The sequence below is a fragment of the Polypterus senegalus genome, chromosome 2 (assembly GCF_016835505.1).
Source record: "Polypterus senegalus isolate Bchr_013 chromosome 2, ASM1683550v1, whole genome shotgun sequence".
Classification (NCBI taxonomy): domain Eukaryota; kingdom Metazoa; phylum Chordata; class Cladistia; order Polypteriformes; family Polypteridae; genus Polypterus; species Polypterus senegalus.
In genome coordinates, this window is record NC_053155.1 from 123,360,081 (window position 1) to 123,375,018 (window position 14,938).

Genomic DNA, 14,938 nt, shown 5'->3' on the forward strand with positions numbered 1-14,938 from the left:
ACATTAGAATTAGACTGATATCACCTGTATTTTTTTGATCTTGCCTTAAACATTTTAACATACTCATTACATATATGAATGAAATAATTTCTTAACTTGAATTTTCATCTTTATTCTGTCAAGCTTTAAACATCCATTTTTGTTTTATTAAAATCTTTAAAAGTCAGATATTCACGTTCCTTTATTGTCTTTTTATTTATTTAATGAGAAAAATTACCTAAACTACAGGTGATAAAATTGTCGTAACAAAACAGACCTTTTCTTGTATGGGCTGATCTTGCGGAGGCTTGAACTTAGATGTTTAGCATTTGTCCTATAAATATTGTCAACTTTCACGCCCATGTTCAAAACTAGCAATGATGTTGTACAGGGCTTCCTCTGTTCAATCCTGGGCGGATGTACCCCTGGAATTTATGGAATTAAATCTGAAAACAACCCTGGGGCATTGTTGTATCCAGTTCATACTTGACTTAGGTTGTTTTTCTCAGCCTGTTCCAGATTTAGATGAAAGATTATTGAGGTCTTCAAATGGTGGTGTTAGCTTAGGGATATGTGCCAGTAAATAAACTGGAATGCAGACAGTTTTTGTTTAATGATGTACTGGCACCAGATACTCAATTTCAATTTATTTATAAAACAATAACAAGTCCTACAACCTCATTAAACTGTAGGATTAATAAATTCCAAGAATTTTTGATGAATTAATTTGTCTTTAATGACATTTATCTTATGATCTAATCAACTACATGTATTGTTCGAGCCAATAATCATTTTTTATGTTCCTGTGGCTACACAAATTAAGATAAAGCAATAGGAACACTATATTGTTTAATTTTAAGTGAGTAGCTGAGAACTGCAAAACACAGCAGATAACAAAAAGTTAAAATTATTTCCCCTTTTCTACAGGTTAACAATGAAATTCTAGCTATTCAGTTCCAAAATTCACTTTCTCTTATCTTACGTTGAAAAGCCATCATCACAGAACATGATCCCGTGTAACTGTTAGAGTTGCTTGCCCAGTTGCTCATCCCCAAAGACTGCCAAAGTGCCCATTTCATGCATTGAAACTTTCTTCTGGAGTGACTTGCAGCTGAGCTTATTGTCATTTCTTAGCTCAGGAATGAATGAATAAAGTCTCAAGGCCACAAAGACCACTACAACTCCTGGTCCATCTGTACCCCATAAAATCCAGAACTTTTAGACAGTTTCTAGCAGTGCTTATTCAATGTGTTGCATCAATCAGTTCTCTTGACCCCATTCAATTAGAACTTAGAAACAAACATTTTTAGTTTAGTTAGAGGAAAACAAATGAACATAGTATAATCTCAACTTTGATTTGCGTTTCAGTGTATTTGGCTTATAACAATTGATATTTTTATTTCTCTGTGGTATTCTGACTGTTTTACCTGTCCTTAACCTCTTTCTTGCTCTGTCTTGTCTTTGCTTATATCTTCGTTAGCATCTTCCAAGAAGACCTTAGTGCTATGATCCAGCCTATGTCCTTCACTACAACTTTGGTTTGTATTTCTGGATACTCATCTTCAGAGGTGGGTAGTAACGATTTACATTTACTCCGTTACATTTACTTGAGTAACTTTTTTAAAAAATTGTTCTTCTAAGATTAGTTTTACTGTACCATACTTTTTACTTTTACCTGAGTACATTTGTGAAGAAGAAATGCTACTGTTACTCCGCTACATTGGGCAACACTCAAATCGTTACTTTTTTTCCATTAGATACGCTATACAGTACAGTATTTTTGCCACAGAGAAGCTGCCAGTGGATCTACTGCATGACTGTTTCACCAATCAGACGTAGCAACAATAATCACAAGACTGTTTCACCAATCAGACGTAGCAACAATAATCACATGATTCCGTTTCACAAATCAGGTGTAGCCATGCAGTCACATGACCACACACAAACTGTGGCGGCATAGACCCTGCCTGACTGCAGTGTCTCTGTATAGGAGATCCCGCTACAATAAATAACCGCGCTGTTCCTGTTTCAAGCTGAATAAAGATGGTGTCACTAAAGTATTGAGACTCAGCTTTGTGTTTTGGGGTGCAAGACAGAGACTCACACATCACAGCGCACACACACGTGGTCGCAATACTAATAAACAGTATACACTCATGCGGATGTTGACTATATGAGTGAGGCACGCCGACTGACAATTGCCCACAATCCCACAGTGAGAGAGAAGAACCATCAGCTTAATTGTGATCACGTGATGCTCGGCAGACAAAGCGTATACGGACTACTTGTATTGCAAGACCTCGCTCGTTTATCAAGTTAAAATTTATTAAAAATTTTAGCTTGTCTTGCAAAACACTGCAAAACCAAGTTACTCGCAATCCAAGGTTCCACTGTACTTGAAAAATAAGAGCCAACCATTACTTCATTGAGTGAAGAACAAACACGTTTTAACCAAACATGCGCAGACACAGACTGTCAAGGTAAAGTGAGACTACTTGTATGTACACAAGCTGCCTTGTTCTAATGTTATTTTCTATCAGCTGTGCTATTTGGAGGGCAAGTGAACATGCAGTATTATACTGTCAGTGTTCAGTATATCTTGTCACTGTAGTTTGCACTGTTGAAACATACATGTTACCTTCTGTAGGTATTGGCTTCAAAAGCTTTGTTGTGAAAAACTGAGATTTGGAACTTTGTGTTATTTGTGCACCTTTATTTTGTAAAGATGTTATTTATTGTTACTATTTTTTTATTTTATTATTTGTAAATAGCAGAATTTGCACATTATTTTATATTTTTGTCTGTCTTATTTCAACATTTCTAAAACATAAATCATTTATTATAATCAAACAGTTACTCAGTACTTGAGTAGTCTTTTCACCAAATACTTTTTTACTCTTACATGAGTAATTTTTTGGATGACTGCTTTTTACTTCTACTTGAGAAATATTATTATGAATTAACACTACTCTTACTTGAGTACAATTTTTGGCTACTCTACCAACCTCTGCTCATCTCCCTTTCTCTTGTCACTTGGTATAAGACTCCAGCCTGATTCTTAAGACTTTTATTATACCATTTCATGCGATCTAGTAATCACACAGCCTCCTTTTGATCTCCCTCAGATCATAAAACCTATCAGCTTTCTTTGTTGGCTCGGCGATGTCTCAACCTCCTGCCATACTGATTAAGGTTTTCATTTCTCCTGCTTAAAAAGCAAGGCATTCTTGTCATTAGCTGGGACACCGGCGCTTTAACATCCTAAGGAAGTAGCACCAGTTTCCTCCAAAGTTTCACTTCTCTTGCTTTTTCTCTGATGCCACTATTTACGGCATGCTAACATTCCTTACTGTCTGCTTTGTTCAACTGTGTATATGTTTCCACCCATATTGTTATGACAAGTAAAATGGCCACTTGCGTGTTTTTTCTCATTCAGGTAGGACCTTGCTGGAACTTGCCTCCCTTCGCTTCTAAAAAATACAATGTTTCATAGTATATTGTATAGCAATTTCGGTCTTAGGTTTGGGAGTTAATCTGAGCAGCATCTGATGCAAGGCATAAATTAACCTTTAAGGGACAGAAGTATCTTTCCTTGTTAACTCAGTTATTTCTTTAACTGATCACTTCCAAAATTGATCACTGATGACTGTGCTGGTTTTCTTTTAAACAGTTGTGAAGACATTCACCGTATTATATTGAATTTTTAATAGAAGAATTTTTAATAGAAAAAATTAAGTGACTTTAAATAAAAAAACTCAAACGTTCAATAGGATAATATGGTAAAGAAGTACAGATAAATTGAGAAAAATTCAGTATCTAGGTAGTCATTGCAGACATTGAACTTACAGTACATGTACTTTTATGAAGTAAGACTCCTTATTTATGAGAAACCTGGAAGACATGCAGAAGGCTCTTTAGCATGTCAAATATAAAAGGTTTTTAAAGTCCTCCTACTTAAGCAAAATAATACATTTTACAGCCTTGATACTAAAATAGTAAATGGTTAACATAAAGACAAGGATGTGCAAATTCAGCATCTATGTTTTTTTGTGGGGCGGCACGGTGGCACGTGGGTAGCACTGCTGCCTCGCAGTTAGGAGACCTGGGTTCGCTTCCCGGGTCCTTCCTGCATGGAGTTTGCATGTTCTCCCCGTGTCTGCGTGGGTTTCCTCCCACAGTCAAAAGACATGCAGGTTAGGTGGATTGGCGATTCTAAATTGGCCTTGGTGTGTGTCCTGCAGTGGGTTGGCACCCTGCCTGGGATTGGTTCCTGCCTTGTTCCCTGTGTTGGCTGGGATTGGCTCCAGCAGACCCCCGTGACCCTGTGTTTGGATTCAGCGGGTTGGAAGATGGATGGATGTTTTTTAGTGTCTAGCACTTGATTGTTCAAAATAGAGATTCAGAATGTTATTACTACAGTATATAAGTAAGATAAAGGTCAAATCATGTGAATGTATAACTTATAGGGGTAGCAGACGGAAAACATATGCAGTGTTTAAATTTACATTTAAAATGCTTAGTAAAAGAGCAGTTTAATACAAAATGTGTGTTACTTTGGCCATTGCATAATCAGTCCTGTTTGATGTTTGGATTCACACCTTTAAGAATAAAAAGCTAATGTAGCACCTTGAGATCAAAGTCACTGATTTTAAAGAGAAGGAAGCTGGCATGTGTTGCAACAGGAAATAGAAGGCATTTTTCCAGACACCCTTTAAAGCAATAGTCTGCACCCCTAAAGTAGTGTCTATGGTGCCTCCGATTGAAAAAGGTAGACATACTATATACAGTATAAGTTACTGCTTGACATAAGCACAGGTTAAAAGATATACAATGTCTAGAGGCATCGACCTCAGAGTTAGATGTGTCCAGCTTTTTTAAGCAATTTGTATGCTGTAGCTAGACAGCAACTCTGATGCATTTCTGACTGGGTTCAGGAGTTCTAGTAACTCACTAGAAAACGCATTCACAAAAAGATTAAACTCATGATAGTAGGACAATCAATTAATAGTTGGATAATGCTAGAAACTACATTAGCAAGGGGAAGTTTTGCATAGTGAATTACTTTTTTGGTGCACAGACTGGGAACATTCCTGAACATCTTAATGAGCTCTTGGCCAGAGCTGGGGTAAATATAATTGTCATTGTTCACATTAGAAGAAAGAGCTTAGACCAGATAAGACCAAGATAAGGGTAAGTTACAAGGTCTGTGAGAAGTCTAGTAAAATGACACCTTTTATTGGCTAACTAAAAAGATTACAATATGCAAGCTTTTGAGGGAACTCGGGTCCCTTCTTCAGGCAAGGTCTGCAAGACAAATTTGAAAACCTGAAATTAGGGACCAGGCTTGACAAGGTGGCCTCCCAGTGCCTTGTGGCAGTACAAGAAATTTTAAAGGAGATCAAAAGACATGTCTTCCAAGTCTTGCTGTAGGATGGTGTTGTAGGATTTATTGGGCATTGAACTGCCTTGTAGGAGGGAGGTATGGGTGTATTGGGAAAGTGTATGTATGGGATAGTTGTGCTCTAAAGAATAAGTAAATCCATCCATCCACTTTCCAACCCGTTGAATCCGAACACAGGGTCACGGGGTTCTGCTGGAGCCAATCCCAGCCAACACAGGGCACAAGGCAGGAACCAATCCTGGGCAGGGCGCCAACCCACCGCAGGAATAAGTAAATATGTAAGTAAAAATAAACTAAAAAGTACATTAATTCTGGAAAAACTAATATAAAATACATGAAATGGAGTTGTAAACAGCTGTAAATAAATACAATATTTTGATAGCAGAAACCTAGTTAAAGTTTCAGGGTGAGAATAAGTATAGTAAAAAGGGATGCATTTTATTGAGATTAGATAGCTATATACTTAAGGAATAATTGAAATACAAGATTTTTTTTCAAATGGGAGATTACTTATGTTTCTGTGAAGATATATTTGGTTTAGAAAATTAATCCACAAGGACAGAAGTGCAGATTTTGCAAATGCATGTTATATTATTGCAATGCCATGCTGATGTTTTTATATTTTCGCGGTGCCTCCCATCACCTGTAAGTAAAAATTACAGAAAAGAAGGGCCAGAGAAATACGACGGAAGTAATTAATAACATAAACGGAATAAGCCATTTATTATATGTGTTATAATTTACAACATATTATGAAATACAAATAGAAAGAATGACACAAGGTAAGGTAAGTAAAAAAAAGTTTTGTTTTAATAAACAATTGCAAAGAGCTTTTACAAAATATAAAAGTGCAAAGTAAATATAAAAACACTTTGAACGCTTGATAACTATTATAGTTCAGTCTAAGTTACACTCACATGCACATACTGTAAGCAAGTATATAAAAAAATCACAGTAAGATACTTAATATATTTTTTTGAACAAAACAGCTTTCTTTTATTTTTGGCAACCAAGAAAGTAATTTCCATTTAAAACACCAAGCACTTTCTTTGACTGAAAGTCATATTCAAATATTCTTGGACCATTGAAGAGATACATGATACCTAAAAAAAAAAAAAACAAAAAGAATCATAATGGAATAGTTGGATAATTAAAAATGAGTCATTTAATTCATAAGTAAAATTTCAACATGCCTGATGAAGGCTATACAGACAAAATGTTCTACCTCTGAAACATTTGCCACTTTTTATTTTTGCAGAAACACAGTAAGGTGCCCATCACTAACTCCGGTAACTTAATTAAATAAATGACATCTTGCTGAACAGAGTGTGGTACTTTGCAATGCTGGAAAACAAATTTATAGGTGGTCGAGGACTTTTTATTCCTACAGTTGTTTATGCTTTCTTTATTGATTTTTTATTTGCCAAATTATTAGAAATATCAACTTGTGCTGCATAAAACTTCTTAGAGTCCTAGAATAATGCATTGGTTGAATCTATGGCCTCATTCTAGTTCTTATTTGCCTATTCCTGCAATTACAGAAAGTCCCATTCATCCATTTATTATCAGCACTTTCATTCATATTGCTGATACCAGGGCCTATTCTGGGAGTATCGGTTGTAGGGAGGGATCCACCATTGGATAGAGGGCACTGTGCTGGGCACAATCATACGCAGACCCAATCTTGCTATTTTAGAAAAGCCCATTAATTAAATGTGTATGTGTTTGGGATGTGCAAGGATGACCACCCAGAAATGAGGAGACTGATCAAACTCCAAAGAAACACTAACTAGTCCAGCATTCAAATTTTTTTCTCATAGTATGGTGAAGCAGTGGTGCTAACCATGGCACAACCATGCCAACTTAACAGGGTAAATTTTGCTTTTCTTAAAATAGCAGTGTTCTGTTTCTTAGATCACAGGACAAACATATATTTGCAACGGTAAACTTAGTGAATTAAGTACAAAGAAAAACATTCCAGACATTTTATAATAGATATAATTCAAGCCAAAGTATTGTATATGTCATTGTTAAAATGATCTGACTTATAATTGACAATGATGTCTGCTCATTAAAAACTCCTCCTAAACAGGACCATTTAGAAAACGGTAGTCCAATTCAAACTAAAAAGACACCACAGCCACCTTTATGTGAACAATTATTACCAAGCCAAAAGGAAACCAAAAAATATACATATATATTAAAGAAGTAGTTCAGCTAAGCAAGAGGTCATTTGCAGGAATAACCTGACTTCTGATAAAAACGTTCAGCTGTGAAAACCTGCAGCCCTACTGAGTCTTCAGGACTGAGTATACCTGTGTATATTTGGGACTTACGTGGCGCCTACAGTGAGAAGAAGTGACAATGCCAAGGCATTGTGATACTTTGTGTGCTTTACTATGTCTCTACCATCAGAAAGTAGAGAATTTTTTTTCCACATTGACACTGTACAAAAGCAAGACATAAAGATCCAAAGACTTTCATATTTGTATAAGGAGAGCTTAAGCTGTAAAATATTTCTAAATTACTTAAAGTGATCTTGAACAAATGGGAGATGGTGTCATGTAGTTCATTAGGCTTTTAACTAACAAGCATTAATTAAAAAAAAATAATTTGAAATAATTACCATTGCTTTCTAAAGCAGCATTAACTTGTCCACCAATTCCTGGGAAGTCGGCTTTTATTAATTTGGGGTAGCCTTTTTCCATTTTTTTACTTGTCTCATCATAACTGAAATTTGAAAAAAAAAAAAATGACTTTCTGTCCTTCAAAATATGAAATGCTCTACAACATTTCATGAGAAAACGATTACCTGTAATAATGAGTTCCAACAAAGAACAAAGTCTTTCGAGTCTGTTCAATGTACAATGCAGCATCGACCTTTTTCACTTTTGGTGGGAATCCAAATTTCTGGATACTTCTTGGATAGCCTTGTAAGATATCATAACCTTGCAGACCCCAAACCCTCTTTCCTGAAATTAAAAAAAATATATATTTATACTACTTAGATGGCATTCTGTACTGTGATTAGAAGAGAAGTCACGGTAAGTTTTGTTCTGGTTCAGGCCTTGTAATAATAGATGAATATATGATCTTAAAATAGAGGATTGTACTAATATAACATAACATAACACAATCAAATCTACAAAGTCCAATTAAGGGATATTTGGACTAAATAAAGTGCATCGCCTTGTTTTATTAATGGCTTAATACACCAGCATGTCAGGAAATGTATTCATTCTTTTATATAATTAACTTTTACAAGTTTACTCATGTTTTAAAAGAATTCAGAATTTTAAAGTGCATCATGCTGTGTACACTATGATGAACCACTAAAAACAAAGAATTTTTAGTTAGGTTTAATTCCGTTTCCAGTAACAAGCTCAGGGTGTTTGTTGCACACATTTACAAATATAAGGTAACATCAACACAGACAACGTCTGTTACGGGGAACGATACAAAAATAAAAAAAAAGCCAAAAAGCACAACTGTTTTAATAGGTTAATTTGAAAGGACAGCTGTGTGAAGAAAGAGTTAAGAAAATGCCAGAGTTGGCAGAAGCCATAGCCCTTTTGACTCTGATCACCCATCACTGCCAGTGAAATGGGCAATTTCATTCATTCATTCACTCATTAAGCCATTTCATAAAATTACTTAGTCTGGGTTGTGAAGAGTCAGATCTCATCACAGCTAAGCAAGTCCTGGACAGGATGGCAGTCAGAAAGTGCTTTTTTTGGATTACTTTACTGGCTGTTAGTCTTACAGCAGTGATAAACTGAAAACATTACTAGAGGATGTAGGAATGTAGAAAACATTCTTATTTTTTTTGCATGTGCTGTAGATATACTGTAATTTTAAATGAGTGTTGAAACTGACAAGGGTTTCTGTCCACATGGTGCATGAGTGTTCCATGTAATGGACTGGCATCCTGTTCAGGGTTTAGTCCTGCCTTGCGCTGGATACTGTAGCATAAGTTTTTACTGCTTATGTATTTACTAAATAGAGCAAGTTCAGCTATTAGATAGAAGAATAGCTCATACCTTTAAATACAAATATTGTATCCCATACGAAGCTCTCATACACTGCATCAACTTTGTCAGGAAGTTCTGGCCAAAAGGTTTTGATGGTGGTCTGTTCAACTTCTACACTACCAGGGCTCTTGCGCCAGAGGAACCTAAAAAGATATGTATTGCAGTCTATTTAGAGAGTTCCATTGTAATATAGTTTTATAGTCATATTTTCCTTTGCGATTAAATCACACAATTACACTGTAAAACATATCAGATATTATAGGCAGACTATAGAGTTTTTTTCATCACATGATTCATGATGAAAAGAAAAGGAGCATATCTGAAACCTCAACCCATGTTTACTGGAAACATTAGTATAATCATGAATATTGGAGTATCTTTTGCAATATAAATGACAAGTACTAAAAATGCTTTTCCCTTACCTGTCCTTAAAAAACATTGTTTCCCCCCGAAAAGTGGTCGCTGCATCTAAAACCAAGCTGGTATCACATGCACTGGGAGTTTTTGGTGGAGCTGGTTGTTGTGGATGTTTGTCAGGATTAGGCCCTGTGAACCAATTACAGTTTAAGTTGACTTACTGAAAACCTCACATTTAATGTTCATCAATGGATTTGTTCTATTTATATTATACAATCTGGAGATTACCTCAGTAGCAATAAGAGCAGATAGGGATTTGGACTGCACACTTTATGCTAATCTGTCTTTGAACACATAGACTTAGACATGTTTGTTTAAACCAGCTAGTATCAACAAACACGAATTTTTTACCAATCACTGTTACTCATTATTGGGGAACTCTGGCATCATGGCGATTTCATTTATTTTCCTTATGCTAAGGAAAATCATAGATGTTCAAGTTAGAAACCATTTTCTGTTTTCTTTAGCTACCACATATGTTTTATAATCAACAACAAGAGTTGTAAGAGATCTTGATAAATCTATACAGCACTTACCATATAAAACCTGAATCCCTTCAATATCATCGCTTGACAAAGTAAAAGTTTCTAGGTTGACGTAGCTATAGGTTGGGTACATCAAGGCACCTGGATCTTTTGAGTGTGACAGGCCTAAAGCATGACCAAACTCATGGGCAGCCACGAGAAATAAACAGTATCCTGGAATGGAGATAAGTAAACAGTGACAAATCACTTTGAAAACTCAAAATGCATTTTTTTAAAGTGTTCTGTTGTTTAGTTAGAACTTTCAGCTGCGAACTGTAACATGAATGTGGAGACATTTCATAAATTAAAGTTTTCCTGTGAAAAACTTACCTGATGTGCCAGTGGAAAAGGACTCAGCTTCATCAAAGTGTGTGTCTCCGCCAATGCCTGGTGAAGGTGCAAAAGCATGAGCGAGTATTCCTTCATGACCATCAAAGGGGGAATTGTCACCATGGTCTATGTGTCAGAAAGAATGGTTGAAAGTATTAATTCATGTGTGTGTGGACAATTCCATGGTTAATTTAGATGAAGGATGAAAATGGTCTATCTATCTATCTATCTATCTATCTATCTATCTATCTATCTATCTATCTATCTATCTATCTATCTATCTATCTATCTATCTATCATATTTACCTCCATAAACAAAGGAGATCACAATGTCAGCTGTTCCACTGTAGATTCTGGTGATTTTTAGTGGGGTAACTTCAGTCCAAACTTCAAATGCATGACTTATTGCTTTGTCTACATCAGCTTTAGAAATATCAGGTGTGTAGTTTTCAATTCTACAAAACAAAGAAAATTATTGTGTTAGGGCAACTTTATTAATTATGTGACAACAAATGTTTTTCATCTAGAAAGTCATTACAATCCTGTGTTGCCTCATCTACATACCAACTTTGCCCGGCCATTTAATGATAGTGTATTCAATATATCTTAGTAGATTTGTTTAGCTGTTTTTGCTTACCCTTGGGCTTAATGTCTGTATGGAGAAGAAAGTAACGGACCTATTTCTGCTGTTATTACATACATCATTCCTGCAGTTTTTAACAAATTGTATGACAGATATTACCTGTAAGTCAGATAGTTTGTTGGCCACTTTAGTTGTGTTGGAAATGTAGAGTATGAAGCCACCTCAGGTACCCCACATCTGGGTGTTTTCATCTTCTGAATCGTTTCAGTATCTAATTTTCCAGTCACCTTCAAGCCAAAAAACTCCTGCATTTCTTTAAGTTTTTTTGCAAATTGTCCACTGCTTCGTTTTAAGTGATCTCCAGGTGCACTTGAGAGATTGTAGAACCTGCGTAGATAATCCTATACAGAAGATGACATAAAAACACTAAATATAGGTTCAAGTATTTATTTTAACTAGAGACACATTTGCATCAGTCACAGTAAAAATCTTAACCCTCTAAACATATTGTCACTGTAGAGTGTAACTGAGAACTGAGCACAAAATCATAAGATAACAAAAAGTTAAAAACTCAAAGTCCTTTATGTAACAAATTATTCAGCAGAAGGGTGTCAAGAAATGCTACTGGGGCTTCTTTATATCAACAGCAATACATATAATGCATAAAGCCTCAATGTGACTGTGACAGCCAGGTCAGTACTTTTCTTTCTCTTTAATTTTCTTGCTATATTGTCGTTCCAGTGTGTGTTCAGACCAAAGTCTGTGTGTGTATATTTATTTACTTATCCAGAATTTTTTTTATTTAAAGAACTTCTGTAAAAAGCATAATTTCCCCCCCCTGGAGACAAATAAATAAGGTTCTATCTATTTAAATCATTTTAAAGGTGTAACATTATGAAACCAATGTTAGGTTTTGTGTAATCAGCAATTAGTGTTTGAAAGTATCTACAAGAAATGAAAAATCAATGAATTTTTAGAATGATAATATTCCTTAAGATGACACAAGGAATGAAAGTTTATTCTAACCAAAACAGACACAAGACAGGGACCAGTGTTGGTCATGCCTGCTGTCCATTGCAAGCCACACTTACAAACACACCTAACGTTGAATTCATTTTAATATCTATAACAAACGTAACATCATATCTTTAGGCGGAAGGAAATTGGTGTCTATAATGGAGAACCCCACAAGGTAAGTACATAAATGCCACACAGAAAACACCCCAGGTCATAAACTAATGCAAGGTTCTAATCCATGGAAGATGGCAACTTTTTTCCATTGTGCTGGCCTGAAAAAAATATTGAAAGTATAAAAATAGAGTTTGTAGCAGTTAATATTTTTTATATAATATAATTGATTATAAAAATGCCATTCTATGATTTAATTAAAAGAAAACACAGAACAGCAATTACCTGTGCTAGTTGGCCGTCATTTTGTTTAGAGGTGTCTGGAAGGACTGGGATGGCATACCCTCCTGCCACAAAAAGAGCGAAAACGAGAAGCTCAAAAGACAGCATTGTGCACTTTTGCAAACCTTTACAGTAGTCAGTGCTGCCGTTCGCAAACTCTTATCACTTATATACTGTTGGACTGCAACCCTGTGACTGTTATCAAACTGAATTAGTCATTTAATTATTGTGTAAATAATAAGGAAAGGAAGTGGAGTGTCATTCTGGGTAAATAAATGATGAGGCAAGTGATTTAACAATATTTAAAATATATGTTTTTTTACTTACGTCATAGCCTACCTTTTTTAGTTCCTTGTTTTTAGATATGCTGAATTAAATGATGTGAAATATTTTAAGGCTTTATTAGTTTAAAGTACCACCAGTAATCTGATATAAACTGCTCTTCTACTGTCTTGAATTTTAAGATTGAAATATTTCATACTGTCATTTTCTGAGCATGCTGGAGCATTAAAACAAAAGGGTCAGAAGTGGATTTAGCTGAAATCTGACTCTCTGCAAACAACATTCAATATCCAGGTTCCAGAATATAAAATGTAGATCATTGTAGCATTTTTTAGCATTTTATTTATTGGGGAAATTCAGATTTTTTTTTATACTCTGATGGATCTCAAGTGACGCCCTTTCCCTGAAAGAAATACGTGATCAGTACAAACGATGGCTTCAATGGCTTCCTTACTTTTCAATCTTACAACATAAACTTTAAACACTGTGGTATAAAACACAGGCAGAGCCATGAACATAAACTAGTACACTCCATTAAAAGTGAACCGATTCATCAAATAGGTGATCAAAAATGCAGGAATCAAGCATTAGGTCAGGCAGCTTCCAGGGTTGTCCTAGATGTCTAGGTGTCGTCTCACAGGATGTAGGGGGTCATGATAAACCAGTCTGAGTGGTATGTAATCTGGCATTATGCAACTGGAACATTGCTTTATTTTCCTAAGCCAAAAAGGGGGACAACTGCTGGGTTTATCACCTTTTTAACATTCCATTATCCAACCCGCTATATCCTAACTACAGGGTCACGGGGGTCTGCTGGAACCAATCCCAGCCAACACAGTGCGCAAGGCAGGAAAATAAACCTCGGGCAGGGTGCCAGCCCACCCTTTCTCTTTACAGGATGTCTTTGCACTTCTATACAGCTATCAATCACAGTGGTACAGAAATGCCTTTCTTTACTGCACACTTATTAATTCTGTTCTAGCCATAAGTTGACCCAAGCACCAACCCATTGAAGACTCTCACAAAAGAGAAGCAAATAGATTTTACCTTGCAAACCTAACAAATGATACAAAACTGCACAAATGGAGTCTTGTGCTACAACAAGGGTCTAATCCCAAGTCCATTGACTCCTGGGTCTGACAAGGAGGAAATCTCTTTTTTTATGGAGTGCAGAGACATTTATTGCTCAGCTTTTGATGCAGAACAGTGATAGCAGAAACAATTACAACACAGAGGAAAAATCAGCCAGAAGCTCTACATTCGCCCATCCTGAAAATACGTCAGTGACTACTTGCGGAGTGTGTAAGACGAAAAATGTGCACTCTTAAATCAAAAACTAAATTGAGGAGGTGATGTATGTCACCTTCAAACAACCATTCCTGCAGTTCTGGCAGTCAAAGACTTCAGTGTATCTCAGTCTAATTCTAGTTGGTGAAGATATTGCACCTACTCCAGCTTCCCAAGCATTGTTGAGAGGTCTTCTCCTTGTATGAGCCATTGTCTTTTGGCTTCAGAAACAGAATGGACAGCTCTTTGCAACAAAACGTCTTTTTGAAAATCAGCCAAAAGCAATATGTACATTTCGGGATGTTGGGCTTAAGCAATACTACAATTAGTAGATTTAGTTTTTTTTTAAGTTTTTCTGTTTACATTTAAATAATGCATCATTTGCTTAATTTGCTATGTTTTCTGAGATTGAAGGTGCAATTAATTGTCTTAGCTCACTTTTGTTCCAAAATTGAAACTAAAGTTAAAAATAAAAAGAAGTTTGTACATAAATAAAAATAGATCTAAACTAACACTAAACTGTAAAGAATGATATAATTTAAACAGATATATAAAAAAGCTAAAATAACCATGGTACCTTTTATTCAGGGCATATACTGTATAACACTCATTGCATTAGAAAGGCTAAAAGTATAATTAAAGACCTTCACCATGTTACACTTTTTCTGATTCCTATCTTTTTGCAAACAGCACA

The 14,938-nt window shown here is 35.7% G+C and overlaps 1 protein-coding gene across 1 annotated transcript; it reads right to left on the minus strand.

The window, feature by feature from the left end:
* Positions 1 to 6,179: 6,179 nt before the first annotated feature.
* On the minus strand, positions 6,180 to 12,805 carry LOC120523314 (collagenase 3-like). Its single transcript, XM_039744524.1, has 10 exons — positions 12,679 to 12,805; positions 11,425 to 11,666; positions 10,989 to 11,137; positions 10,683 to 10,808; positions 10,365 to 10,526; positions 9,834 to 9,957; positions 9,421 to 9,554; positions 8,193 to 8,352; positions 8,007 to 8,110; positions 6,180 to 6,483 (listed from the first exon to the last, which is right to left on the minus strand). Exons 1-10 carry the CDS (start codon positions 12,781 to 12,783, stop codon positions 6,377 to 6,379), a joined length of 1,413 nt encoding a protein of 470 aa, XP_039600458.1. The 5' UTR covers positions 12,784 to 12,805; the 3' UTR covers positions 6,180 to 6,376.
* Positions 12,806 to 14,938: the final 2,133 nt, after the last annotated feature.

What these genes read in the sequence shown, in the direction of transcription:
- LOC120523314 (XM_039744524.1), bottom strand. Translation starts at nt 12,783, where the DNA reads ATGCTGTCTTTTGAGCTTCTCGTTTTCGCTCTTTTTGTGGCAGGAGGG. An exon ending in ACAATGTTTTTTAAGGACAG is followed by an intron (nt 9,555 to 9,833) that starts GTAAGGGAAAAG and finishes ATATCTTTTTAG; the next exon opens with GTTCCTCTGGCGCAAGAGCC. An exon ending in TACAATATTTGTATTTAAAG is followed by an intron (nt 8,353 to 9,420) that starts GTATGAGCTATT and finishes TTTTAATTTCAG; the next exon opens with GAAAGAGGGTTTGGGGTCTG.